Raw genomic sequence first — 25,649 nt, forward strand, 5'->3', positions numbered from 1 at the left:
GGGCTAGGGAAGCCGGTGGCGAGGGGGTTGGGCCTAGAAACCTGTAAACTTCACAGAGGGAGGGGAGGAGTCAGCATCAGACGGTCGGTGAGTCCCCCTGCGGTCAGACGCCCCGGACCGCTTTTGTTGGCGCGTGTGACCTCCGAGCCGCACCTCGTGGTTCCAGGTAAGGCTGCTCCGGGCTAGTTGGCCCCGTTGTCCCGGTGCGTCTCACCCCGCTCGGCCTGGCCGGCTTCACGGAGTGAGAATCGCTACTCCACTCGCAAAGCGGGGATAGCGAGACAGCCCGGCGGGAGCTGCACGAGGGCGGAGGTAAGTTGGAGAGGCGGCCCTTAGAAGGAGCTTTGCAAAGATCCTGGGGCCCCAGGTTTTCAGACCCTTCCCGACTTGCAATGTCGAACACTTAACTCAGTCTTTGGCTGGGAGGGCGTTTCCGCCAGTTTCTTTACAAAGTTTGCTAGAGAAAAAAAATGGGCAGAATTCTTTTCCTCAACTGATTAAAGGTGCCATGTTAGTGTCGTACACGGGGCAGAAGCCGCCATCCTCACGCCCTCCTTTTGCCTCCTTGAATTCGGGTCCCGGGTGTTCCCCTCTCCCTACCCCCACCTCAGTGTCCCTTGTGGATGCTGATTAAACAAACACACGCTTAATATCTTTGACTGTTGACACGTGGCTGGTTTTCTACACAATGAGTTACAACTTGACTTTTGGGATGCGCACTTAATTCCAGGTGCTAAGGAGAGGCGTGTGCAGGTGGACAGAGCAATCCTGTGGAGAGCGAGCTGGTTCCTTCCCGGAGAAGGCGCAGGTTTGGGTAAGCTGCAGTGTGCTCTTGGGGCTCTGGAGAAGGGCCCGCTGGAATGTGACACAAGTGTCTTGGATTGAAGTGGGTGGGTGTTGCCTGTAATCTTAGGATGGGGGTCTTTAACCCCCCTAGTATCAAGAATGTTTTGAGAGCACTGACGCCCAAACTAGGAACCATTTTAAATCCCCAGAGTTGAAAGCAGAAAAGAAGCCGAGCTTTGAACCCAGCACTCAGAGGCTGTGGTAAATGGATCTCTTGAGTTCGAAGCCAGCCTAATTTACATAGTGAGCTCCAGGACAGCCACGGCTATCTAGAGAAACTCTGTCTCGGACAAATAATAAATGGCAGAAAACAGACGGTTAGAGCATGCCTATCTATGGCCCCAGCTACTTCGGGGCCTGAGGCAAAAGGTTCCCTTGAAGACTCACTGGGACAGCTTCGTGATAACCCTGTCTCAAAACATGTAAGATCTCTTTTCCCCACCCGAGATCGTATGTAGTCTGAAACGCATGAACTTCCTTAGCGTGAAGAACTGAGCCAAGTAGGTGTTTCAAGTCAGGTTTGATGACCGTTATTAAAGCTGGCAAGTGATTGGGGGAGGTGGTGAGCTCTGGCTGGGTTGGTGGTGTGGTTCGCTGTTGACTCCCTTAACGAGCTGGTGGAGCTGTGATTCTCTGCTTTCTGCCTCCCCAGCCCCAGCAGCTTGATTTGCATTTAAATGGTTCTGGCGGGCCTTCTGGGCTGCGGAAAAGCTGCCTGTGAGGACTTCGGAGAATTTAGCAGAGCAAGTCAGACTCAGGCCTTTAGGGGAGGGAAGGGTGTGTCTTCCTGTCTCTGGGGGGGCAAGGGGTGGGGGTGGGGGGTAGAGCCTTCTGGATTTGCATTTCCTTGGCCTTTGCCTGGTCCCTCTTGTCATCCTCTGTCCTCTTTTCAGATGTTTATTATCTCCATTTTGCATTTTCAAATTAGCAACTTGTTCTTTATTGTAGAGCTCCTCCCTCGACTTCCCAGCAGGCAGGATTGTGGGTTATTCCGCACTTTAGAGGTTGTTAGGGTGTGTGTAGCTGGGGCTGCTTAGCTTGTGCCCTGGATCTACATCCATCCAGTACTGCAGGGTGAAGAAAAATAAATAAATTCCTCATCTTGCTTGCAATTGGTTTGATTTGATAATGTGCTTGCGAGAGAACCCCACAGAGCCCAAGCTGTCCTCCAAGTCACGTGGGTGGCCAAGGGTGGCTCCTCATCTTCTCAGCCCCACCTCCCAAAGTGACGGTAAAGGCTTAGGCCACCCAGCCTGGCCTTTTTTTTTTTTTAGTTGGTTGCTTCCTTGACCTTGATGTGAGGCCAAAGCCTAGTCCTCCAGTCCGCAGCCTGTGCTGCGGTGGCATGGACGCCACCATGCCCCGATGAAGGACGCTGCTGCAAGGCTTTCGACCTTTGGATCCCAGAGGAGCCCGTGCTTTAGACAAAAAACAGCCTCCAAGCTCCTGTCCTGACTCCAGTGGTCGCCCTCCTGACTTTGCCCTTTGTACCCCGCGTTAGGTTTTTTCTTACTTTTTCGAGAGTGGACCTGCAGCCGGCGCACAGGTCCCGCTCTGCTGTGTGAAGCTGCACTGCTGAGCTCATCCTATCTGGCCTCCCAACAGTTTGAAGCATTCCCCAATTTTCCATGGTGGTGCATCACACTGAAAGTCCCATAGTGGCCAGGCGTGGTGGCACACACCTTTAATCCCAGCACTCAGGAGGCAGAGGCAGGTGGATCGCTGGGAGTTCGAGGCCAGTCTGGTCTACAAAGTGAGTCCAGGACAGCCACAGCTAACCCAGAGAGACCCTGTCTCAAACCCCCCCCCCAAAAAAAAAGTCCCATAGTGAACAGTGGGACTTCTGCCAAGTCAGTCACCCATAAGTCTAGGGAACAAGTGATGCCTACCCCCAGTACTGGTTGTCAGTTACTGATCCTGAGTCAAATGTGATAGCTTTGGGTCCAGTCCCAGCACATGGGAGGCTGAGGCAGGGTCGTTGCTATTAGTTCCTGGCAGCTGAGGTACATAATGAGTTCTTGGGAAGCCTGCCTGCAGAATGGTGAGACCCTTTTCTCAAACATGTAAAACCAAATTATCCAATACTGAGATCTATTATGTATTTGGATCACACCTAAGGTTTATTTTAAGACAAGATCTTGTTCTGTGGCAGAGATTGGCCTTGTACCTTCAGCCTCCCCAGTGCTGGGTCACAGCAGTGACCTGGTTCAAAAGATTTCTCCTTTTATTTATTTATTTACTTTTAATTTTATGTTGTCTGTATGGTTGCTTTGCCTGTGTGTTCGCGCATTAGCTGAGGCCAGAAAACGGTATCAGATTCCCTGGAGCTAGAGCCTCAGGCTTGTTAGCTTGAACCCAGGTCCTCTGGGAGAGCAGCCAGTACTCTCTTAGCTGCTGAGCAGCCCCTCTTTATTTGTCCCTTTTGAAGTGGGGGCCTTAATATCTTCCAGGTCGCCCTCCAGGTGTAGCCAGGACTGGTCTTGAGCTGATCCTTCTGCTGGGATTACAGGCCATTGACACGCCTGGTTTTCTTCCGTACTAGTGGTTTTCCCATGGCCGAGTGTACGGCTTTTTGACTTGTTTTTGAGGCAGAGTCTAACCAAAAAAGCCCTGGGTAGGCTGATAGTTGGCTGTGTATCCTACCTCGGCTTCGACCCCATGTGCTGGGGTTTCAGTCTTGCTCACCACCACCCTGCTTTTAATTTACCTTTGGTGCCATTGCAAAAACCGCAGCTCTTATCTTAGAGGACATAAGGGATAGTTTTATTATGGCGCTATTTTGATTGTCCAGAGCCGAGGACCACAGGCTTAGGTTACCACGAATTCCATATCCCAGCATGGAAGCAGTTTCTTTTATGGAGTTTTATGGTTTTACAGGATGTCGTGCGTCTGTGGGTCCAGCAGGGAGGCGGGTCCAGTGGGTTTGGGAAAGCCTCTGCAGGCCAGAGATGCTGCCCGATAACATTCTCAACTCTTAGCGTTTGGGTTTGTGGTCTGCTAAGTTAATGGATTCTAGGACGTTATCTGTTAGTCATAAGACACAGGCAGTCAAGGAATGACTGGTGTTCTGGAGAGCTAGAACTGGTGCAAGAGAAGATGATTAATTAACCCTGGAACTGCAGCAGCATTCCCGTCTCCCCAGTACTGCGGGTCTAGGCCACCAATTGGACTCAGCAGACGCAGCATCTTTCCGGGAGTTCTCCTGTGCACCGGCTGCAGAGTGCTGGCCTTGTTTGTTTGTTTCTGTGATCCTGTCAACTATACTAGCTTCTTTTCATGTGTAGTAATATTTTGTATTCTTCTACAAAATTTTAACTTTAGCTTCTCTCAATATATAAGCTCTCCAGGAGCCAGAGGTGTTTCCTGTTTGACAAGGAGGCTCATACATATTAAACAGGAACTTTAGAAGTCGCAGATGTATTCTGTTATGTTGGCGATCTGAACTTAGGGCCTTCTAAATGCTGGATGTGTGCTCTTTTTTTTTCTTTTCTACGCAGGGTTTCTTTATGTAGTCTTGGCTGTCCTGGAACTAGCTCTGTAGACCAGGCTGGCCTGAATTTACAGAGATCTGCCTGCCGCTGCCTCCCCGAGTGCTGGGATTACAGGCATGTGCCACCACACCCGACTTTATCTAGCCTCGTACAGTTATTGAAGTATTTCTTTTTTACTAGTTTCTAGAATTCTTGGGTTTGGATATAACTAAGAAAACTTTTCTAAGTCGCGGTTCATGGCACAGGCCTGTATCCCCAGCATTCAGCTTAGTGCTGGCTTCCTGTGTGAGGCAGAGGGAGGGCTGATGCAGGTTTGGTTCTAACAAGTTCTGAACCAAAATAAAGCGAAACAAATGTGCTTCAAACTTCCAGATTAAATAGGAAAACATATTCTCTACATTGTTGCTGTTTCTGTGCCTGTTTTTGAGACAAGGTCTCACTGTGTATCTCTGGCTGGCCTAGAGTTCTCTATGTAGACCAGACTAGCCTCAGATATATAGAGATCCTACTGATTGACTTTACAAGTGCTGTATTTTAAGTTTTCAAATTGTATTTTATTTATTTGTGTGTGCTTCTGTGTCAAGGCACCAGTGTGGAAGTCAGGACAACTTGAAGCAGTCAGTCTCCGGCCATATGGATCCTGATGGTCGAACTTGTTGAATCTAATATATTTTTAATATATATTTGTGTGTGTGTGTGTGTGTGTGTGTGTGTGTGTGTGTGTGTGTTTTGAGATAGAGTCACTGTAACCCAGGCTGGTCTATATGCATAACCCTCCCACCTCAGCTTCCCTAGTGCTGAGATTACTGGCATGAGCCTCCATGCCTGGTCTAAAGGGAGTTGGGCATGGGGGTCGAGTGTGTTGCATAGACAGAGCCCAGGGCCTTTACAAGGTAGGCAAGCCCTGTGGCTAAAGCCTCACCTACCTTTGTACCTTTATATATAATATAGAAAGTGACTGGATCATAGACTCATTTGTTTTGTTCTTGGACTGTGTTAAGAACATGTTGGGGGGGCTGGAGAGATGGCTCAGTGGTTAAGAGCACCGCCTACTCTTCCAAAGGTCCTGAGTTCAATTCCCAGCAACCACATGGTGGCTCACAAAACCATCTGTAATGTTATCTGCTGCCCTCTTCTGGTGTGCAGGTGTACATGCAGGCAGACCACTGTATACATAATAATAATAATTAATAAAAATCCTATAAAAAAAGAACATGTCGAGCTGGAGAGATGGCTCAGAGGTTAAGAGCACTGTCTGCTCTTCCAGAGGTCCTGAGTTCAGTTCTCAGCAACCACATGATGGCTTACATGTAATGAGATCTGGTGCTGTCTTCTGACATGCAGGCATACATGTACACTTTATACATAATAAATAAATACATCTTAAAAAGAGACATGTTGGAAGCATGGATAACTGCAAAGAATATTAATGCTTTAAAACTTTCTCAGGGACTAGGGATCCCTGAGAACACTCGTCCACCATAAAAAGGCCTTGGGTTTATCAAATATAAAAATCCAGACATTGAGCTGGGCAGTTGTGGAGCAAACACTTGATCCTAGCACTCAAGATGCAGAGGCAGGCAGATCTTTGATTCTGAGTCCAGCCTGGTCTGTATATAGAGTACATTGTAGGACAGCCAGGACTGCACAGAGAAACCCTGTGTAAAAAGGAGGGGGAAAAAATTCAGACACTGTTATATGCTGTGTACAGTGGTTCAGGCCTCTAGCAGCTGGGAGCTAGAGGCAGAAGGGACAGAGGTTAAAGGTCAGCCTCAACTACATAGCAAGTTTCAGGGCAGGTAGGGCTGAATGAAATCCTGTCTCGAAGCTGTATGTGGTGGTGCACGCCTTTAATCCCAGCACCGGGAGGCAGAGGCAGGCAGATTGCTGTGGGTTCGAGGCCAGCCTGGTCTACAGAGTCCAGGATGGCCAAATTAGCATAGAGAACTCCTGTCTCGGAAAAAAAGGTTTTGTGTTGTCACCCTCAGAAACAGAGGTCACACACAACAGGGGTCCCAGCACTTCAGAGGCAGAAGGAGCAGCAGGTTGGGGCTCCTGGGTCAGCCCAGCATATGCAAGGAGCCTCAGACCCACATCAACCTATGTACGCAAGGGCTCTTCCCTTGCTCGCGTTTGTTTGCATGGTGGGCATCACCTTTCAGCGAGAAGAACTGTTTCCATTTGCATCCTGTGTGGTCCCCACAAGCCGATGCTGCCAGCTTGGCAGACAGCCCAGTGGGCCTACAGTGAGGTCACATGAGAGATTTTGAGGTCCTAGTGCCTTTCTCCCCATCACATGATGGGCAGACGTAGGCTCCACAAGTTTCTACCATGAGACATGTTGATCTGAAAGGCCCAAGGGGGTCAAGCAGACGTGTGCTAAAACCTGAAACTCAACCAAAAGAAACCTTGTTTCATTAACATGTTTGTCATGGTATTTTGTGACAGTAAAGGAAAACTTAGGAAACCAAGTCAAAAGACCTGTCCCCTATATCCTCTGCCAAATGCTCATTTATGGCCCTGCTGCTCAAGATGTTTGGTTTCCCTGGAGATGGTTTTGGGTCTTCCCAGTATCTGTCCTTGGTTGTCTGTTTTCTGGTTCTTCAGGTAGTGTGGGTATGGCTTGCAGTGCTAAGCCAGCAGGTGGTGGGCTTCTGTGCTTAGACATAGCCACAGTGGGTCTGGAATCCATGCCAAGGGCCGCCCTCTGAGAGGGTGTCACAGCAAGAGGAAAGGTCTCCCCTAGCCTGTGTGATGTACCTTCTCTGAAAGTCAGGTCCAGTCTCTGTAGTCTCTGGTTTGATGGTCAGGGTCCTGTGGGAGACCCTCCAGATGTGCAGATTGTTGCCTGCAGTCTATCTATATACTGTCCAGTGGGCGTCATAGGGTTCTAGGACTGTCTGGTTATCTTGAGTGAGTGATGTCACTGGGTTCTGGTTGTCAGGTGCAGCCTTGGGTGCAGTGGGGTTCTTGACTAAACTACACATGTGTAAAAGGCATGTTTTACTGTGCTCGTTGTAGTGGGAGTGTTAGGCCCTCCCTCATCCTGTCCATATTAAATGCTGTTGCTGGAATGGACTGGCCTCTCCTTTCCTACTTTGCCTGTTTGGAGAGCCACAGTCTAAAGGCTCTTATGCACAGATTGGGCCTGTGGGAGGAGGAACCCTCAGGGAGTGTCCAACTTTTTTTTTGTTTTTATTTTTCTGTTTTTAAAAGCTGTCAGCCATCAATGCCCAGCAAGACAGAACTTTCTTTTCTTTTAAGGGTTTTATTTATTGTATGTATATGAGTGCTCTGTTCATTCACAGCAGAAATGGGAATCAGATTCCGTTAAGGATGGTTGTGAGCCACCATGTGGTGCTGGGTTTTGAACTCAGGACCTCTGGAAGAGCAGACAGTGCTCTTAACTGCTGAGCCATCTCTCCAGCCCCTTGTTTTGATTTTTTGAGACAGGATTTCTCTGTGTGGCCCTGGCTGTCTTGGACTTATTTGTAGACCAGGCTGACCTCCAATTCACATCATAATCCACCTGTCTCTGCCTCCCAGACTGTTGGGATTAAAGGCTTGTACCACTATAAATGGCTGAATTAACATTTTGTGCTCTGGAAAAATAATGTTCCTAGGTTGACCTCAAAACTTCCTTTTATTTTTCAGTTTAGTTTCTTGTTATATTTCTTGTGTGTATGGGTGTGCATGTGAGGTCAGAGGTCAGTTATTAAAAATGGGTTCTGTCTTTGCTTGTGGGTCCCTAGGGTCAAACTCCCCACCCTCTGAGCCATCTCGCCAGCTCTGTTGCATTTCTTGAGGCAGGATCTTACTCTGTAGCTCTGACTGCCTTCACATTTATTATGTAGACCACTCCTGCCTTAAACTCACAGACTCACTTACCTTTGCCTCCCAAGTTGCCTCCCAAGTAGTGGGATCAAAGGCATGTATCACCATGCTGGCTTGCCAGTTCTTTTTAAAAATGTCTTTTTTAGAACTATTTTATGTGTGCTTTATTACCAAGCTACTTCTCCAGCCCTTGAGAGATGGGAGTCTCACTCTGTTGCCTACCAACTCCTGGTCCCCTCCCTACTTTGATCTCCTAATTAGGTGGAGCTAGCTACAGTTGGGCACGGGCATGTTGCCCCCAATGGATTTTAGTTATCATGCATAAGCTGAATTTTCTTTTTCTTGTGATCATATCCATGTATACATCTCTCTCTCTCTTTTGGTTTGTTTGTTTTTTTTTTTTTAGACAGGATTTTTCTCTATGTATCCTTAGCTATCTATCCTAGACTCGCTTTGTAGACCAGATTGGCCTTGAACTCACTGGCCTGCCTCTGCCTCCCAAGTGCTGGGATTAAAGGTGTGTGCAGCTATGCCCAGCCCCATGTGCCCATCTCATTGGTGACAGTTTGTATTAAATATTTTAATTTATTGTTTATTTATACACTATTCTGCCTGCATGTGAGACAGCAGGCCAGAAGAGGAGAGCACCAGATCTCATTATACATAATTGTGAGCCACCATGTAGTTGCTGGGAATTAACTCAGGACCTTTAGAAGAACAGCCAGTTTTCTTAACCTCTGAGCCATCTCTCCAGCTCTATATTAAATATTTATGAGGTACACATAGCATACTTTTCTTTTCTTTTTTTGAGACAGGGTTTCTCTGTGTAGCCCTGCTTATTCTGGAACTAGATCTGTAGACCAGGCTGGACTCAAACTGCCTCTGCCTTCCAAGTACTGGGATTAAGCCTCTGTTTCCGGGCTTCAGGTGACCTTCTCCCCCCCCCCCCCTCTTTCTTTTCTCTTAGGATTTTGAGTTTCTGGCATCCTCACCAGGAGAAGGTGCATCTACAATGTCAGGCGTGCAGTCAAAAGCAGCCAGGCTTCAAAAGGAGCAGAAAGAACGGGAGCCAGGAGCCACGGAGAGACGAATGGCTGCATCGGTGGATTTAAAGTACAGTGATTTATCGGCAGTCGTGATGAAGGAGTTTAATGCTTTCGTGGAAAAGCAAGATACAATGTTTATAGAGATGAGAGAAAGCCTTAATGGTCTAAAGGAAATGATGATAAAACGTGCATCTCCTGATGTGAAGGGTTCGGGGGACGGGACAGAGCACCAAGAAAGAAAAGATCGAGCCTCAGGATGTCTGAAACCAGGAGAGAAAGCGGAAGAGGAAAGTTCTGGAACAGAAGAGGACACTGAAAACCTGACTGCGAGAAGCAAGGGCGGGAGTAAACTGAATAGGAAGCAGGACAAGGCTAAACCACTCAATAGCGACCACGCCGTGAAACCATCGCTAGGGAGGGTGGGAGAGAGGCCGCACGGTGCGGGTGACGGGCGTACAGAGAGCGGTGGCCCTGGAGAAGTTGTAGAAGGGGAGAACACGAAACCATCCAAAGAAGCAGGGCACCGGAATAACGAGAGCCTTCCACACGCCCCGAGAGAAGACAGCGCCCCGGAGGAAGGCGCCATCCTGAGGCTGGCTGCTGACTTCTCCTCAGCGACGCTGGACGTCAGCCAGCAGTGGGGCCAGGTCTTCCGCCTCCTGAAGGCAAAGGAGCTGGAGCCCGAGCTGCGGTGCACGGTAACGCTAGCGTTTAAGTGTGGCGGCGAAACCAGGGCTTTTTCAGACCTTCACAGCCTCCGACAGTTTACCAACGGGAAGCTTTTTCTGAAAGAATTACTGAAAGATGTACTCCCAGGAAATGAAAGAGGAAGAAGAAATGGGCTTCAAGGAAGACTGGTAAGCACTCAAGAGTGTAGGGCTCAAGAGTTAGTGTGGCTGTTTTGAGGAGTAAGTCCAATCTAAGATCATTCCTAAAGAAAAGCATACTGTGAAAATTCTAATATTATACTTTTAAAAATATTTTTTATTAATTTATTCATATTAATATTATACTTTTAAGTTGGAAACAAGAGTCCTGTTGGGAGAGATGAGCCAGGGAATCAAGGTTTGCTTGAAAGGAGTTCTAGAAATTGATAGGAAAATATTTTAGGTATGTTAAAATTTAAGGGTAAAACCGAGTATCTTTTCTCAAAACCCACTAAAAGAGAACAGATGAGTGGGTACAACCAAAGCTTTAAGCATTGGGACCAGCAATGGGGCTATTTGGGTATAAGTAGCTGGGCTCAGTTTTCTTTCTAAAAATATTTCATTATATGTGTAAGTACTGTAGTCATGTGTATGCCTTGCCTGGTGGCCTGAGAGGCCAGAAGGAAACATCAGATACCCATGGGCCACCCCATGTGGGTGCTGGGAAGTGACCTTGGGTCCTCTGCAAGAGCCTGTAGCCATTTTGGCCATGCCTTAAGTCCGTACGCTTACCTTCAACTGTCCTCTCACTGCAGTCTGCACTCGGTGTCTCACTTAGCCCTGCCTCAAGCCAAAGGGGCTTTTTATTGACCACTCTGTCTTCCAAGTCTTCCATTCATTTTTCTTCCATATTCAATTGATTAATAAATAATTTCAGATTGCTATGGGCTGCAGGTATCTTCACAGGGTCTTGCTGTGTAGCCCAGACCAGTTTCACACTTACTTTTCTCCTGCCTCAGCCTCCATAGTATTGGAATTTCAGGTGTGTTCTACCATACCTGCTATTTCTCTCTCGTTTCCTGAGAAATTTTTGATTTATTGTAGATGATGTCTATTACGTGCACGCTGGTGGTACTGCTGCATGTACGTGTGAGAAATCCCACAGCTGCCTCCCCCTGGTCAGAGGATTTTATGGGTAATCAGGCTGGTGTGCGCCGTAGCTCTGTGGTTTGGGTTTACATCGGCCCATTAGGAAGGCTGAGTTTCTTTTCAAGCCTTTGTTGAGCTTTTAGGTTTGCTGTTGGGTTTTTTGTTTGTTTGTTTGTTTGTTTGTTTTTACAGACAGGGCTTTTTTGTGTAGCCTTGGCTGTCCTGGGCTCACTCTGTAGACCAGGCTGGCTTTGAACTCACAGCGATATGCCTGTCTTTGCCTCCCTAGTTCTGGGATTAAAGGCGTGCGCCACCATGCCCGGTTTAAAAGAACTCTTGTGGAGAGTGATACTCCTCTCCTTTGTATTTTCTACTTCGTAGTTTTCTACTTTGTGATTTGCTCTAAAATTTTGGTAGATATGATGTTTTTGCTTTTCTTTTCTTTTCTTTTTTTTTTTTTCTGAGACAGGGTCTCTCTGTGTTAGCCTTGGCTGTCCTGGACTCCCTTTGTAGACCAGGCTGGCCTTGAACTCACAACGATCTGCCTGCCTCTGCCTCCCAAGTACTGGCATTAAAGGCATGAGCCATCACCGCCCAGCTACAAGGGTCTTAATTTTATAAGGTTGTGCTAAACCCGAAGAGAGATCATTAAATGTGCCAGGTCAGTCCAATGCAACACATTAAGTATGAAGGGAACAGAAAGTCAGAGCAGCATAATCTTGTGGACATGTGTCCTGAGTACTTCGGAAGAAGCAATTTGTTAGGATCATAACAGGAAACTGAGTCCTGTATTTGAGGCTAGGTAATAAGTCTGCCACGCGCAGTGTGGGAGCTTTGTCACTTACCACGTCAGGCCCTGAGTTTCCTCTTTATCACCACAGGAAATAATATACTTAAGCAATTTTACAGATATTTGTTTATTGTCGTGGCAAGTATTTTAAATTTAGAGGGTAAAATAGAACATTTAATTCATTGAAAAAAAATGACTTAAAGGACTTTTTTTTTTTTTTAACTTCTAGGGTAAAACTCTAGCAGATACGAAGCACGAAGCCGGAAGAGCAGCAGGTGATAGTTTGAGCTTCCTGTTCATCAAAGAGGTAAAAGTTGATAGTCTGGAAGTGAAGACTTACCAAAAAGAAGCGGAACAGAAGGATGAAGAAACTCTCAAAAAGCAAGGGACCTCGAGGACAGTGGAGGAAGAAGACACCCCAGAGGCAGAGGAAGGAGAAACTTCAGAGGAAGAGGCCTCAGAGATGGAGGAGGAAGAGGAGGACTCAGGGGAAGAGGAGGAAGAAGAGGGCTCAGGGGAAGAGGAGGAAGAGCAGACCTCAGGCGGGGAGGAAGAGGGAGAAGAGAATTCAGAGGTAGGGGAAGAGGAAGAGGCCTCCTCCATACCACATGAAACGCAAGGCTCAATCTTCCATGGCCTCACTGTGGTAGAAAAGCATGGAGTTGAGACAGTCCCCAAGAGCGGTGAGGACATTGGCTTGATTGGTTTGGTAGTAGATTCTGAATCAGAGGAAGAAGTAAACGGAAACACGTCATCCCAGAGTAAGAAAAAGGAGACCTTCCATGAACTTAAAGATCTTGCCTTTAGTTACTTGGTTTGGGACTCTAAGGAGAAAAAGCTGATGAAGTGCCAGGAGGGAGGAGCAGGTGTCCTGAGCGACGGTCACCGCGCTGGGACGACACCCTGCCTCACCTTATATTTGGCTTCCCCATCAGAATCACAACAGGCAGGCAGTGATGGTGCCAAGAGCCATTCACATACAAACTTGAGTGTCCCATCACAAGTCGCTCCACTTTTAACGAACATAGAAAAAGAGAGATACAATAAGACTTCACAGATGGAAGAGCTAATGGCAGACTTGCTCCATGAAACCAAAGAGAACTTCAGGAGAGGTGTGATCAGTATCATCAGACAGATGCAAAGGGAGGTTGAAAATATCAGGAAACTTTACTTTTTTGATGTCTTAAACATGAAGAACTTGGTGGATGATCTGAGTTCCTTGGCTCGCGTGATTGAAGCAAGAGTGAGCAAGCAAGAGGACATCGTGGAGGAGTTGACTAATGAGACACTGCGGTTGGCCAAGGAGGTCGACGTTAATGAGAAGCTGAGAGAGAGAGAGGATAGATTGCGAAGCTCCAACATCCGAGTGATAGGAATTCCAGAAAAAGAAAACCGTGAGAATGGGGCAGAAGACATAATTAAGGAAATAATTAAAGACAACTTTGCTGAGCTAGAAGACCAGCATCTCGAGATTGTCAGTGCTCATCGAATCCCGAACTCCGTGGATGAACACAGACTCACGCCCAGACACATCCTGGTGAAGTTTTGGAGTACTGGTGATAAACAAAAAATCCTGAAAGCTTCCAGAGCAAGAAAAGAAATAACCTACCGAGGGTCAAAAATCAGGCTGACCGCTGACTTAGCACCTGGCACTATACATGCGAGAAGTCAGTGGTCTGGAATCATAAAAGTTCTTCAAGAAGAAGGCTTTCATCCGAGACTCCTTTATCCTGCCAAACTGGCATTTGAGTTTAAGGGTAAAACCAAGGTATTTTTTGATATTGAAGAATTCATGAAGTTTATTTCTAATATGCCCTTTTTGAAAGAACGGTTGGACAATATACTCTAGCAATCCGGAGTGCTTTCTGTCCGTCAGTACGTCCAAAAACCCAATTAGCATTAGACGGAGAACCATCACATCTCTATCCTGGGGGGTGGACAGCTGACTTTGTTTTGCGGGGGCGGGGGCGGGGGGAGGGGGAAGCAATGTCACTACCCGAATGTTGGTTGAATTAGACAGCATATGTGGCTTTTTAATAGCTGTCTGCCCTGATAAGGACCCACCTTGTCTGCAACTGTACAAGAGGTAGAAAGTACTAGAGGGATGGGAGAGTTAGATGCCTGCATAGACGGACTCACCAGGTTATATTACTTTATCGTTTGCCCTTTGCAGTGTTTCTATTAAAGCTTGAGATTTTAATATGTCCTTTGTTTATTTAATATTCCTGCTCATACTAGAGTGCCTTGCTGTTAACTGTACTGTCTAATAACTTCTAACATTTTATTGCTTCAACCCATTCATTAATGGAGCATTTATCTTAATATGTGACAGTGTGTAGATGGTCTTCAGTGAGGAGGCACCGAAGAAATCAAGGAGGGTGAAATGGAATGTTCCATTTTGCAATGGTCCCCAGCAGCCCAAATTGTCCTTGAACCCCTTGTGCAGCTAGGACCACCCTCCCGCCTTAGCCTGTCAAGGGTTGAAATCATGGGCTTTTTTTTTTTTAAGTACTTTGCCATGAAAATAGTGTCTAGTCCTGGAGCAAGTTAGGACAACTGAGTGAGTCCTACCACACCTGTAAAGTTGGGGCATCTACATAAGATGGATAGTGCTAAGCACCCCTGGTTTGTGTGTATGTGTCCCTCTCCACACACATGTGGGGCAGAACCAAGAACACTAACTCTTTTGCTGTGCCGCCACCCAGACACACAAATGTCAGATGTGAAATGTACACAATTGCCCTTGCTACTGTGTTGCTTCTCTAAAAAGTTAATTATGCACGAGTGTTTAGTCTGCATGCGTGTGTGTGCACCACATCATGCCTGGTGCCCTGGGATGGGTTACAGGTGATGACAAGCCACCTGGGAGGTGCTGGCACTTGAACCTGGGTCCTCTGGTCGAGCAGGCAGCACTTAGAACCACCGAGCTATCTTGTGTTGTCTGTTGCTGCGCTGCCGCACTTTGAGTGCCTGCCAGGAAATTACCTCCGTGTCTACTTGTAGCTGTGCCACCGTAACAAACTAGCACAAACTAGATAGTAACAGATTCCGGGGCTGGAGAGATGAATGGCTCAGCGCCCAGTGCTTTTAACCACTTAGGACCTGGGCAGTTCATAACCATCTGTAACTCCACTTCCAAGGTTCCAGTGTTTTCTTCTGGCCTCCATGGGAACCACAGGCATGGGACATAAGATAAATGCAGGCAAAAATCCCCATACAAGTAATAATCTTAAAATCAAACTTCACCCCAACCTTCAGTTCCAGCCACTAGGAGATTATAGAGGGATAAGTGAATCTAGGGACCAGAACCCAGACTAAGCCGCACAGGGAGACTGACTGAACAGGATGTCCAAGGGCTTCAAGCTTTAGATGTGAACTAGGCATGTTAGCTTGTGAATCCCAACTGTATGGGAGGTTGACAGGGTGGTCAAAGCCAGTAATAATGGTCTACGGGCAGATCTCATCCTCCACAACAGTAAAGCAGTGCAGGAAAGATGCTCCAATGTGAGTCTTTGTTTTGTCCATGAGGCGAAAAAGCAATTTCATGCAGGTTGAAGGAAAGATATAACCTTCAGTTGTATCATCTTGAGCGTTTTACCAGTATTGGCGCCACTGCAGGCCAGGCACCAGGTTTAATAATTCGGACAGGCCTCCCTACTAATCTTGGTGTTGGGTAAATTAAGGAGACCTATAGTTTAATTACAATACCTGCGTTTAAAAGAGACAAATAGACCAGGTATGGTGGCACACGCCTTTAATCCCAGCACTCCAGGAGGCAGAGGCAGGTTGATCTATGAGTTCCAGGACAGTCTGGTCTACAAAGAGTCTGGGACAGCCATGCCTCTTACACAGAGAAACCCTGTCTCAAAGACAAACAAAAAAGCAGAGGATGGATGGTAGTGGCGCATGCCTTTAATCCCAGCACTTGAGGGGCAGGGGCAGGCATATCTGAGTTCGAGGCCAGCTTCGTCTACAGAGTGAGTTCCAGGAGAGCCAGGCTTAAAACAAACCCTGTCCCAACCAAAAAGAAAAACATATACTGGCTGTTATATGTGTTCGTGGTAGAGTACCTACTTAACAGTTGAGACCCTGGGTACGATTCCAGCACCAGAGCAATCATAAATGCTCATAAGATTGCGGTTTTAGCCTATCGGATGGGCTTATGTGATCTGATTTTGGAAGTGAGAAACACAACCAACCCCAAGATCATCACTGGGGAGTCCTGAAAGAATGAGGAGCCAGTTTACTCCTGGCCACATTGGGTTGCCAGCCCCCTTTGGCGTCCTTAGTCCCACAATTGCCTGCAGAAGGTTACACACATAGTGGAAGTGAGGTTGGTTGGCTGTTTGCCCCTCACTAGAAATCTTGCTGTTTGAATAGGACTACAATATTAAAAGGCTCTTTGTAGGGCCTAGAGAGATGGCTCAGTGGATTAAGACCACTCTCTACTCTTCCAGAGGTCCTGAGTTCAATACCTGGTATGCACATGGCAGCTCACAACTGTAACTCCAGTTCCAGAGTCTCAGTTCCTGACATCCCTCACAGACATACATGCAGGCAAAACACCAATGCAAATAAAATTATATATATATATATATATATATATGCTCTTTGTAGAAGAGGAAAGTAAACCAAATTCTAAAAGAAGGCAGAGAAATTAGCCCCACCCGCCCCATCCTGCCTCCTAGACCAGGATAGAGGCATTGAGTTTGGGCAATTTGACCCTGCCCTAGCTGCTGGACCTTCCTTTCCTTTCGAATGGCAAGGTTCCATTCCAAGCACAGGTGCTCAGTCTTGGTGCCATCTGAGATTTGGAATGTAATGCTATGGTTTCCCAAAGCAAGCATGCCTTGGGGGGCCTCCCCGTGGGTGTCAGGAACTCATATTCCTCAGCCCAGAGGCCATAGCTATGGACCATGTAGTCATTCCTGTTGGTCTTACTGCTGGTCCTGTGTGTATGCTGGGTGTGTGTCATGCCTGACACCATCTCTCTGTTCACCTGTGCTCCAACCTTATTTTTTTTCAATACAAATGACTGTTTCTCTAAGCTCTTCAGATCACCCATGCCCTGCTGCACAAAGGTCAGTCAGGTCGCTATGATGTCGGGAACATTGGGGTCTGCAGAGACAGCCACTGGGCCCTGTAGGACCTCCTTGTCCTTGTATAGGTCACCATCTTCACCCAGTTCCTGGCTGCTCTTCTGGGCTAGGGTCCTGTAGCTGATAGAGTGGTCGCCTTGCTCAGTCCCTAGGCCAGCTGCTCAGCGGCGGGCTCCTGCTGTCCAGTGCTCACCCCTAGCCTGTGACACCAACCACCACCTCTGTATTCCCGCCTCTTTGTCAAAATACTTGACTCTCAGCTAACAAGAAATACAAGCGGGGGGGGGGGGGGGGGCGGGCAGGGGGCAGAGACATGGCTTGGCAGGTAAGAGCACTGACTGCTCTTCTAGAGGACCAGGGTTCAATTCCCCAGCACCCACATGGCAGCTCGTAAATGCCTGTAACTCCTAGGTCTGATGTCTTCACACATGTGTGAAACAGGCAAAAACACCAATGCATATTAAATAATTATTTTAAAAAAGAATATGTCTCTTAGTTTTCTCACTTTTTCTATCCTTCCTCAATTTCCCCATTTGAGACTTTGATCTTAAGGGTTAATGGTAGCTGAAATTTCAGTTTCTTCTTCTTCTTCTTCTTCTTCTTCTTCTTCTTCTTCTTCTTCTTCTTCTTCTTTTAATTTTAAGATTTAAATTGCTGGCTGTGGAGGCTCATGCCTGTAATCCCAGATCTCAGGAGGCACAGGCAGGTAGTCTGAGGCCACTCTGGTCTACAGAGTAAGTTCCAGAACAGCCAGGATTATTTAGAGAAACCAAGTCTCAAACAAAAACAAAATCTCTGTGTGTGTGTGTGTGTGTGTGTGTGTGTGTGTGTGTGTGTGTGTGTGTGTGTGTACCATGTGAGTGGAGTGTCTGGTGCCCAAGAAAACCAGAAGAGTGCCCAGGATCCCAGGGACTGAAGCTGCAGTGCTCTTAGTTGCTGAGCATCTCTCCAGGCCCCGCCCGGGGTTCAGACTCCAGCCAGGAATAAAACAATCTTCCTGGCTTTTTTGCTGGGCTTGAGCGCACACATGTAGCTCTGTGCGTTAAAATCTCCCTGGTTAGATTACGGTCTTCAGCCCTCTTCCTGCAGGCAGGTAACGCATTTGCTCCGTTCACACATTTTTTTTAAAAAGTTTTATTTATTTAACACCTGCATGCTGGAAGAGGGAAGGAGATTTCATTATAGATGGTTGTGAGCCATCATGTGGTTGCTGGGAATTGAACTCTAGGACCATTTGGAAGAGCCAGCCAGGGCTCTTAACCTCTGAGCCATCTCTCCAGTCCCATTCCCACATTTCTAGAGAACTGTTTGGTTGCTGGGAGGTTCAGTTTCTCTTTAGCTGACTGGCTAGGGCACATTAAGTGGAAAATATCAGCCTGTGCCTTCTTCTGAGTAATAGATTTTGTCAGAGGTAGCCAGGTGTGTGGGAAGCCGACCCAGAGCCCTTTTGCTTTGTATCTGTATTGTTGCAGGTTTCCTGTAAACAGGGTCTCTCTTAGGTCATAAAAGTGTGTTCTGCTTGTGAAGATCATGGCTCTGCAGCTGGGCATGGTGGGTGGCACAGGGCTGTAGTCCCAGTACAGAGCAGGAGTTTGTGGCTAGGCTGCACTTCAGAGTGAGACCCTTCTTGGAAAGCAAAAGCTAAGCTTTGCAATGCAAATGCCCTTGCAGACTCTACAGGTTTTAGTCCTTAAACTTCCCACCAACTCTGCCCACTCGAAACAGTGTTGGGGGATGGTCTGATGTATTTTGATGCTAATTACTGCTTGCTGTCTCTGTGACCCACTTTTTGCTTAATAAAAAGCCATCCCACCTGGGCAGGGCAAAGGAGATAGGTGGGGCTGGGAGAGAGAGGAATTCTGGGAAGAAGAAAGATGGCCACAAGGAGAAAGGAGAGAGACCTGAAGGGAAGAGAGGAGGCCGCCATGGGTTAGCTGGAGAAGCACATGGCCAGCGTGGATGGAGAATCCAGCCCAGATGAAGAACATTAGCAAGTATTTGGGATTATGGTGGGAGGTAACTTGATAGACGTTATTAGAAGCAGATGGCATGGGATTGAGGCAGGGATCCCAAGCCTGCCCCACTATGGGAGGTAGTTTAGAGGATTGATATGTGCCCTGCCCCAGGTTAACTACGGCTATTTTAAAATATAACAAGTGTCTGTGTCTTAACTGATTGCTAGCTGGGCCTACAGATAATACATGCAATTTAAAAACAATAAACAGTTTTTAGGCAAATCATCCCAGGGAGGTAGTTTCTTCTTGATTAGAAATGAGAGCATGTCTTTTGCAGCTAGTGGCCCTATGCTTCCTGGCATGGGTAGTGACCTTTCCTGGTATATCAATATTCAATCTTGCTAAGCCTGCTATGTGTGCCCTGCAGTGGGATAGTCACTGTGGGCTGCAGGGGAGGCTTCCTGCTTCCCGATGACACAGCCTAGGAGGGGCATGAAAAAAGGTTGCCAGGGTCATCAAATGTGACCAGCAAATACTTGTGTGGACTATAGAGGGGTCTGGGAGATAAGAGAAATTCATTTGATCTTGACTGTCTCTTTTGGGTCATGATGGAGGCAAGGCTAGACCAGCATGGGCTGGCTATAGAGTGAGAGCCTATCTCAAAAAGCCAAACCAAACCAACAAAGAACAAAAATTTCTTTTCTTTCTTTCTTTTTTTAAAAATGAAGCCACTACAATCTAGGGAAGAAGCGAGGCTGTGGGGCAGGTAGATGGCCTGGGTCCTTGGGAGAAAACTCTGTCAGAAAGAGCCAGTCGCTAGGGAAACAGGTGTGGCAGACACTGTCGGTCATTGGTGGTAGAGTTCAAAGTTTAAACTTGATTCTAGAATTAGTGTTTTCAACATCTGTAGTTTCCAGAGCTGGTTCAGTGGCCCACCTCTGAAATCACAGCACTTGGGGAGCAGAGACAGGAGAATCAGGAGTTCCAGTCACCCTCGGCTACTTAGTGAGTTCCAGGCCAACTTTGGCTACTTAGTGAGTTCCAGGTCACCCTTGGCTACTTAGTGAGTTCCAGGCCAACTTTGGCTAAGTGAAACTATCCTTGTACCCCCTCGACTGATTTTTCTTTCTTTATTTTTTTATCTTTATTTTATGGTTTTTCGAGACAGGGTTTCTCTGTGTTAGCCTTGGCTGTCCTGGACTCACTTTGTAGACCAGGCTAGCCTCGAACTCACAGAGATCCGTCTGCCTCTGCCTCCCAAGTGCTGGGATTAAAGGCATGCGCCACCACACCCGGCCTTCAACTGGTTTTTCTAAAGTAAATGGCATCTGCATACAATTACAGAAAAAAATAATGAGGTCTCAAATAGAATACAGCGAAGTTTCCTGCCCCCTTCTTCCCCCTCTACCTCTTCCAAGAGGACTTCCCAGAGTGGGTGTCTGGTCCCTCGCTTTCCGCCGTGGGTTACTCCCCAGCAGCACTGGGAACTTGACAGGACACAGAATCCCAGACCCAACCCAGACTCAAGAACAAGGGCCTGTGCTTTAACAAGACTTCCCGGTGACCTGTGTGGACATTAGACTAGAAGATTCGGTTGCCACCTCTGTGGTAGTCAGTGAGGGAGGTCATGCCCTTCAAGATGCCCAAGGACCTGTCTGGATGTGATGGGGGCGTGTCTATAGTTCCAGCACCTGAGAGGTAGAGCCAGGAGGATTGCTGTGAGTTTGAAACAAGCTAGGGCCACTTAATAAGAGGGAAAAGAAAAGAAAAACATAATCTATATATATATATATACACCCAAGAAATTTTCTGTGGAGCTTCAGAAAACCCCACATCTTCTGTGGGAAGGCTGTATTGGTGTCCAGGACACCATTCTGGGGACTCAACCCCAAATTAGGGTCCCAGGAAAGACTTCCTTCTTCCAGCCATTGAGGCAATGCAAGGTTCAGACGTCTGTGCCCTCAACAGAGGCTCCTTTCTTCCAAGAAATGCTGAAACAGGCATTTGACATCACAACTGTCACACTTTTTAAAAAATGTATTTTTTTATTTTATTTTATATGCATTGATGTTTTGCCTGAATGTATGCCGTTGTTTGTCCAGTGTCCGGCCTGGGTCCCACTTCCGGCAGGTCAGTCCAGGTGTTGCTTTCCTCCTGGCAAGAAGGGACAGACCTCAAGATCAAAGGTCCCAAGGTCCCGTTTCTTGCTCAGGGGCAGATTTAAAGTGCTCCGGGGTGAAGCTTGCAGCCTGGGAACAAAGCCAGGTTCCCAGCCTCTCTGGAGGAAGTGGAACATGAGTTTCCACACTGGGTGTTACAGTAGCTCTTTTTAGAAAGATACTGCGAGTCTCAAAAGGCAGCGGAGACTCGGGAGCTCCACAAGTGTCCTGGCTCCTTGTTTTTGCGCCACAGCAGCGGAAGTAGGTCAATGTTCCAAACCCCGCGGGCAGGCAGGATGAGATGCAGGCCCTTCAGTGCTTCACTAGGGGGCAGCACCGAGCTATCAGCAGTGGTTGAGCAGGCCCCAGGGGCTGCAGAGGCGGTTCTGCCATTGCTGCTTGACCGCCGGGTGTTTAGAGGCGGTTACCCCAGGATTAAATGGAGTCTCAGACGGTGGTGGAGGAGGGATGGCGAGCAAGAGAGCATGATCCCAGGCATGAGCACAAGTTTTGAATGTGTCTGGTTTGCTAGGGCTAAGGGTGCATACAGAGATACAATGCCTCAGTAACATGGGGGCCTATCACAAGAAGGAGAAAACAGTACTTAATTATCCTGCTGTGAGGGGATGACTCCTCGGTACAGTTAAGGGCCATTTGCTGGAAGCTAGGATCTCAGCATGGGGCGGGGTACTTCTGGAAATACCCTGTGCTTGTTAAAGTTCCTTATCGGGAAAGGATCGGGCCTGTGTGTGTGTATATATATATGTGTGTGTGTGTGTGTATTTTTTTTTCTTTTAGTACTATGTGACACCCCTTACAAAATCTGGGGTTACCAGGTCAGGTGGAGTGAGAATCCTGCTGAGAAATGGGAGTCCACCTTCACAGATTGTAAGACTGAGACCTCTAGAGAGATCTCTAGTGTATTCCCAGAGTCCCCACTAAGAGACGGAGTCCATTGTCGATATAAGTGCATAGGAATAGGAATTTATTGAGCCATCGCGCTGGGGTCTGTCCAGCTCTTTCAAGCTGCAGACCCCGAGAAACAGAGGCACAGGCCTTTTATAAGTTTTAGACAAAGAAATGAGTTTTACAGTATGTGATTGGTTGGCATTTGGGCAGAAAAGCTGCAAGCAGGGAGTTGCAAGTCTTGGCGTTTGGTGGTTGGATAGTGCGTGGAGGAGCAAGCTGACCTATGGGAAAGATTGGTTGAAGCAGCCACAGGGAGTGTTTAGGAACTTTTTTAGTTGGGGAGGGGTAGTGGAAATTTTAAACACAGCTGGCTGTCCTTGAGTCTGAGCACAGACTGAGACCTTGAGTCAAGTTGGACTCTTCAAGGTTTTTCCTGTCCCTGCCACACACATACAGTGATCTGATATCTGTCTGCCCTTGGTTCAAGCTGGACCCTCTAGAATTTTACATGCTTTGGCCTTAATGGGGGTCTTTAAGGGAGGACTGAGTAGGCTGACTTTTACATTTTTCCAGACTTTGGCCTTAATGGGGGTCCTTAAGGGGGCTGGTTCCTTCAAGATCAAGCACAAAATGGCTATCCAAAGAAGTCAGACTTCAACCTTACCCACAAATGTATGTTCGTATGAAGGTGTCAGATGTTGGAATTACAGACATTTGTAAGCTGACATGTGGGTGCTGGGAATTGAGCCCAGGTCCTCTGGAGGAACAGTGAGTCTTCTTAACCACTGAGTCATCTCTTCAGTCCTCAACTGTCCCCTGAGAGGTGGCCCTGACAGACTTGCAGGTCAGACACTGCTTTAACCTTCAGCCCCCAAAGCAGCTTTGTGCTTTAAGCAATGTCTATCTTCTGCAGCCAGGTACCCTTTCCCTAGCCTGGGGTATTAATAGGGGGCAAGAAAAGATATAGGGGGTGTGGTAGTGGAATTTTTTCATAGAGCCTATCTTAGGGTTACTATTACTATGAAGAAACATCACAACCAAAAGCAAGTTGGGAAAGAGAAAGTTTATTTGGCTTACACTTTCACATCATAGTCTCATTGAGGAAAGCCAGGGGAGGATCTCAAACAGGGCAAGATCCCGGCCGGAGGCAGGAACTAATGCAGATGCCATGGGTGGGTGATGCTTACTGGCTCATTCTTCATGGTTTGTTCAGCTTTCTTCCTTATAGAAGCTAGGACCACCAGCTCATGGGGCAAACCACACACAGTGGACCGGAACATTCCCCACTAATCACTAATTAAGAAAATGCCCGGCAGCCTCATCTTATGGAGGGATTTTCTGAACTGGGGTCTCCTGTTTTCATATGACTATAGTTTGTGTCAGACTGACAAAAAACTAGCCTGACTGGCTGGTTTGTAGTCCTGGGCCTGAAGTTTACTAGGCTGTGTGATCCATGTTTTAGGATATTTGATCACATTGTGCACTCTGAGATTGTGCTTCTTGTGGTGTGGCGCAGCCCTAGCAAACACCTTTAATCCGAGAGCTTTCTGTAAACAAGAGCTAAATAAAGTCAACCCGAAGTCAACAGGTGGAGCAAGCAGCCAGTTGACAGGGAGTGAACATAGGAAGAAAACAGAGTGAGAAAAAGTCTGGAGGATGGATAGAGAGACACATAGGCCAGGCGTGGTGGCGCACACCTTTAATACCAGCACTTGGGAGGCAGAGGCAGGTGGATCTCTGTGAGTTCGAGGCCAGCCTGGTCTACAAAGCAAGTCCAGGAGAGCCAAGGCTACACAGAGAAACTCTGTCTCGAAAAACCAAAAAAAAAAAAAAGAAAGAAAGAAAGAAAGAAAGAAAGAAAGAAAGACACACAGGAAGTAGAAAAAAGGGACATTCCGTTTGAAGGGTTTTTAAAGACAGCGTGGAGAAGGAGACAGGCATTTTTTTCCTTCTGAGATGGCAGCTGAGTAGGAAGGTCAGCTGGGCGCTTCCTCTGCCTCTCTCAGCCAGAAAGTTTTCACCCCAGCATCTGGCTCCTGAGTCTTTACTGGTAAAATCAAACATTTGGGGTTTTGTTTATAAAGCAAGAGTTGGAAGTCAAACTTACTGGTTTTTCTTTCTTTTCTCCCCTTCTCTCGCCCCTTCCTTCCTTCCTTCTTCCCTTTCTTTTTCCCCCTCCCTTTCCTCTCTTCCCTCACTCCCCCCCCCCCCATCTGTCTCTCTGTGACAGGGTTTCTCTGTGTAGCCTTGGCTGTCCAGGAACTTACTCTGCAGACCAGGGTGGCCTCAAATTCAGAGATCTTCCTGCCTCGCCTCCTGAGTGCTGGGAATAAGAGCATGTGCCGTCACACCTGGCATCAGTCACACCTGGCATCAGAACGGCTTATCCTGATGCCCTTGGACTGTCTTGAGGTTTCAGGGATGTTGTCTGTTGCAAGAGATGTCCCTGACAGTGGTTCACACAAGTGAGAACACTTTTAGATTTTGTTAAATGAGGAATAAGCAGCCCAGAGCAGCTGTAATAGGACCCCCGTCTCCTTCTGTCTCCTGCTTTGTTTTTGGGAGCATTAGCTTTGTCTTTATGGATCAAGCTGGATGGCTGCAGCATCCCAGCTAGTGGGGAAAAGGGAGGTACAGGTCGCTTCCCTTTGTCCTAAGTCTGTGCACATCACTTTGCACATAATCCCAAGAGCCTCAAACACACAAGTGTTCCATCCCTCAGCTCTATTTTCAGCTGAGCAGTGGGATTAGAACTATTTTAAAATTGCATTTATTTATTCGTTCATTCAGTGTGCGCAGTGTTCCTGTGGAGGATAGCTTGCCTAGAGGACAACCTACCAGTCAGTGGACAGAAAACTTGCCTGAAATTGGTTCTGGTCTTCCACCATGTGGGGCCTGAAGTCAAACTCAGGTCGTCAGGCTTGGCAGCAAGCACCTTTTCCTACTGGAGCCCCCAGCAGTGGGGTTTTAAGAGTAGAGCTTAGCACACATGTGTGTTTTCCCTGAAAGCAGTTTGGATTTTTAACATAGTCTGTGTGACAGCCCTCTCAAGTTTAGGCGCAAGTCCAAATCTCTAATATAAAAATACAGTAAACAGGACCATATGTCCTTCCCCTCTCCCAGGAACCGAAGCTGAAGTCATCTGAAATCCTATCTCTGTGGGGCCATGATCATTTCAGTCTCACCGCGCTCTCTAGGACGTCCTGGCTGACGTAATACGTTCAGCTCAAAGCCTCTTCCATGAGGTTTCTCTGACCCACCCCAGATGTGGCAGTCTCTACAGCACCCCACCCCTACCTACCCTTGCACTGAGAAGTCTGAAGCTTTAAGGGGTGGGGCCCTTGAGTCACCTAGGGGCATGCTGTCAATGGTATGGTATCCCTCCTGGGACCCAGGGCAGCTGTCACAAGATCACTGTTCAAAAATTGGACTTGAACGGGGCATGGTGGCGCATGCCTCTGATTCCCAGCACTCAGAGAGGCAGAGGCAGGAGGATCGCTGTGAGTTCTGAGGCCAGCCTGGTCTATGAAGGGAGTCCAGGACAGCCAAGGCTACACAGAGAAACCCTGTCTTGAAAAACCAAAACAACAACAAAACCTGGACTTCACCCCCCCCTGCTCTTCCTAAATCCGGCTGTGATCCCTTCCTCCTCTACACAGGCTCCTGCCGTCTGTCCCAGGCCTCCCCAGACCCGGAACCACACAGATGCGATTCCAAAACTGTG

The 25,649-nt window shown here is 47.5% G+C and overlaps 1 protein-coding gene and 1 long non-coding RNA gene across 2 annotated transcripts in view; both read left to right on the forward strand.

Annotated features, from left to right (window-relative positions):
• The first annotated feature begins 205 nt into the window (after positions 1 to 205).
• L1TD1 (LINE1 type transposase domain containing 1) lies at positions 206 to 14,003 on the forward strand. Its single transcript, XM_084777191.1, has 4 exons — positions 206 to 312; positions 731 to 814; positions 9,139 to 10,074; positions 12,033 to 14,003. Exons 3-4 carry the CDS (start codon positions 9,184 to 9,186, stop codon positions 13,650 to 13,652), a joined length of 2,511 nt encoding a protein of 836 aa, XP_084633317.1. The 5' UTR covers positions 206 to 312; positions 731 to 814; positions 9,139 to 9,183; the 3' UTR covers positions 13,653 to 14,003.
• A 4,694-nt stretch (positions 14,004 to 18,697) lies between these two features.
• Positions 18,698 to 25,649, forward strand: part of LOC311594991 — a 53,208-nt gene continuing 46,256 nt past the window's right edge. Inside the window, exon 1 of the long non-coding RNA XR_014778277.1 lies at positions 18,698 to 18,896. This is a non-coding gene — a long non-coding RNA (uncharacterized lncRNA). The remainder of the gene's footprint in view (positions 18,897 to 25,649) is intronic.

This window comes from Acomys minous, assembly GCF_964271855.1.
Source record: "Acomys minous genome assembly, chromosome: 1".
NCBI lineage: Eukaryota > Metazoa > Chordata > Mammalia > Rodentia > Muridae > Acomys > Acomys minous.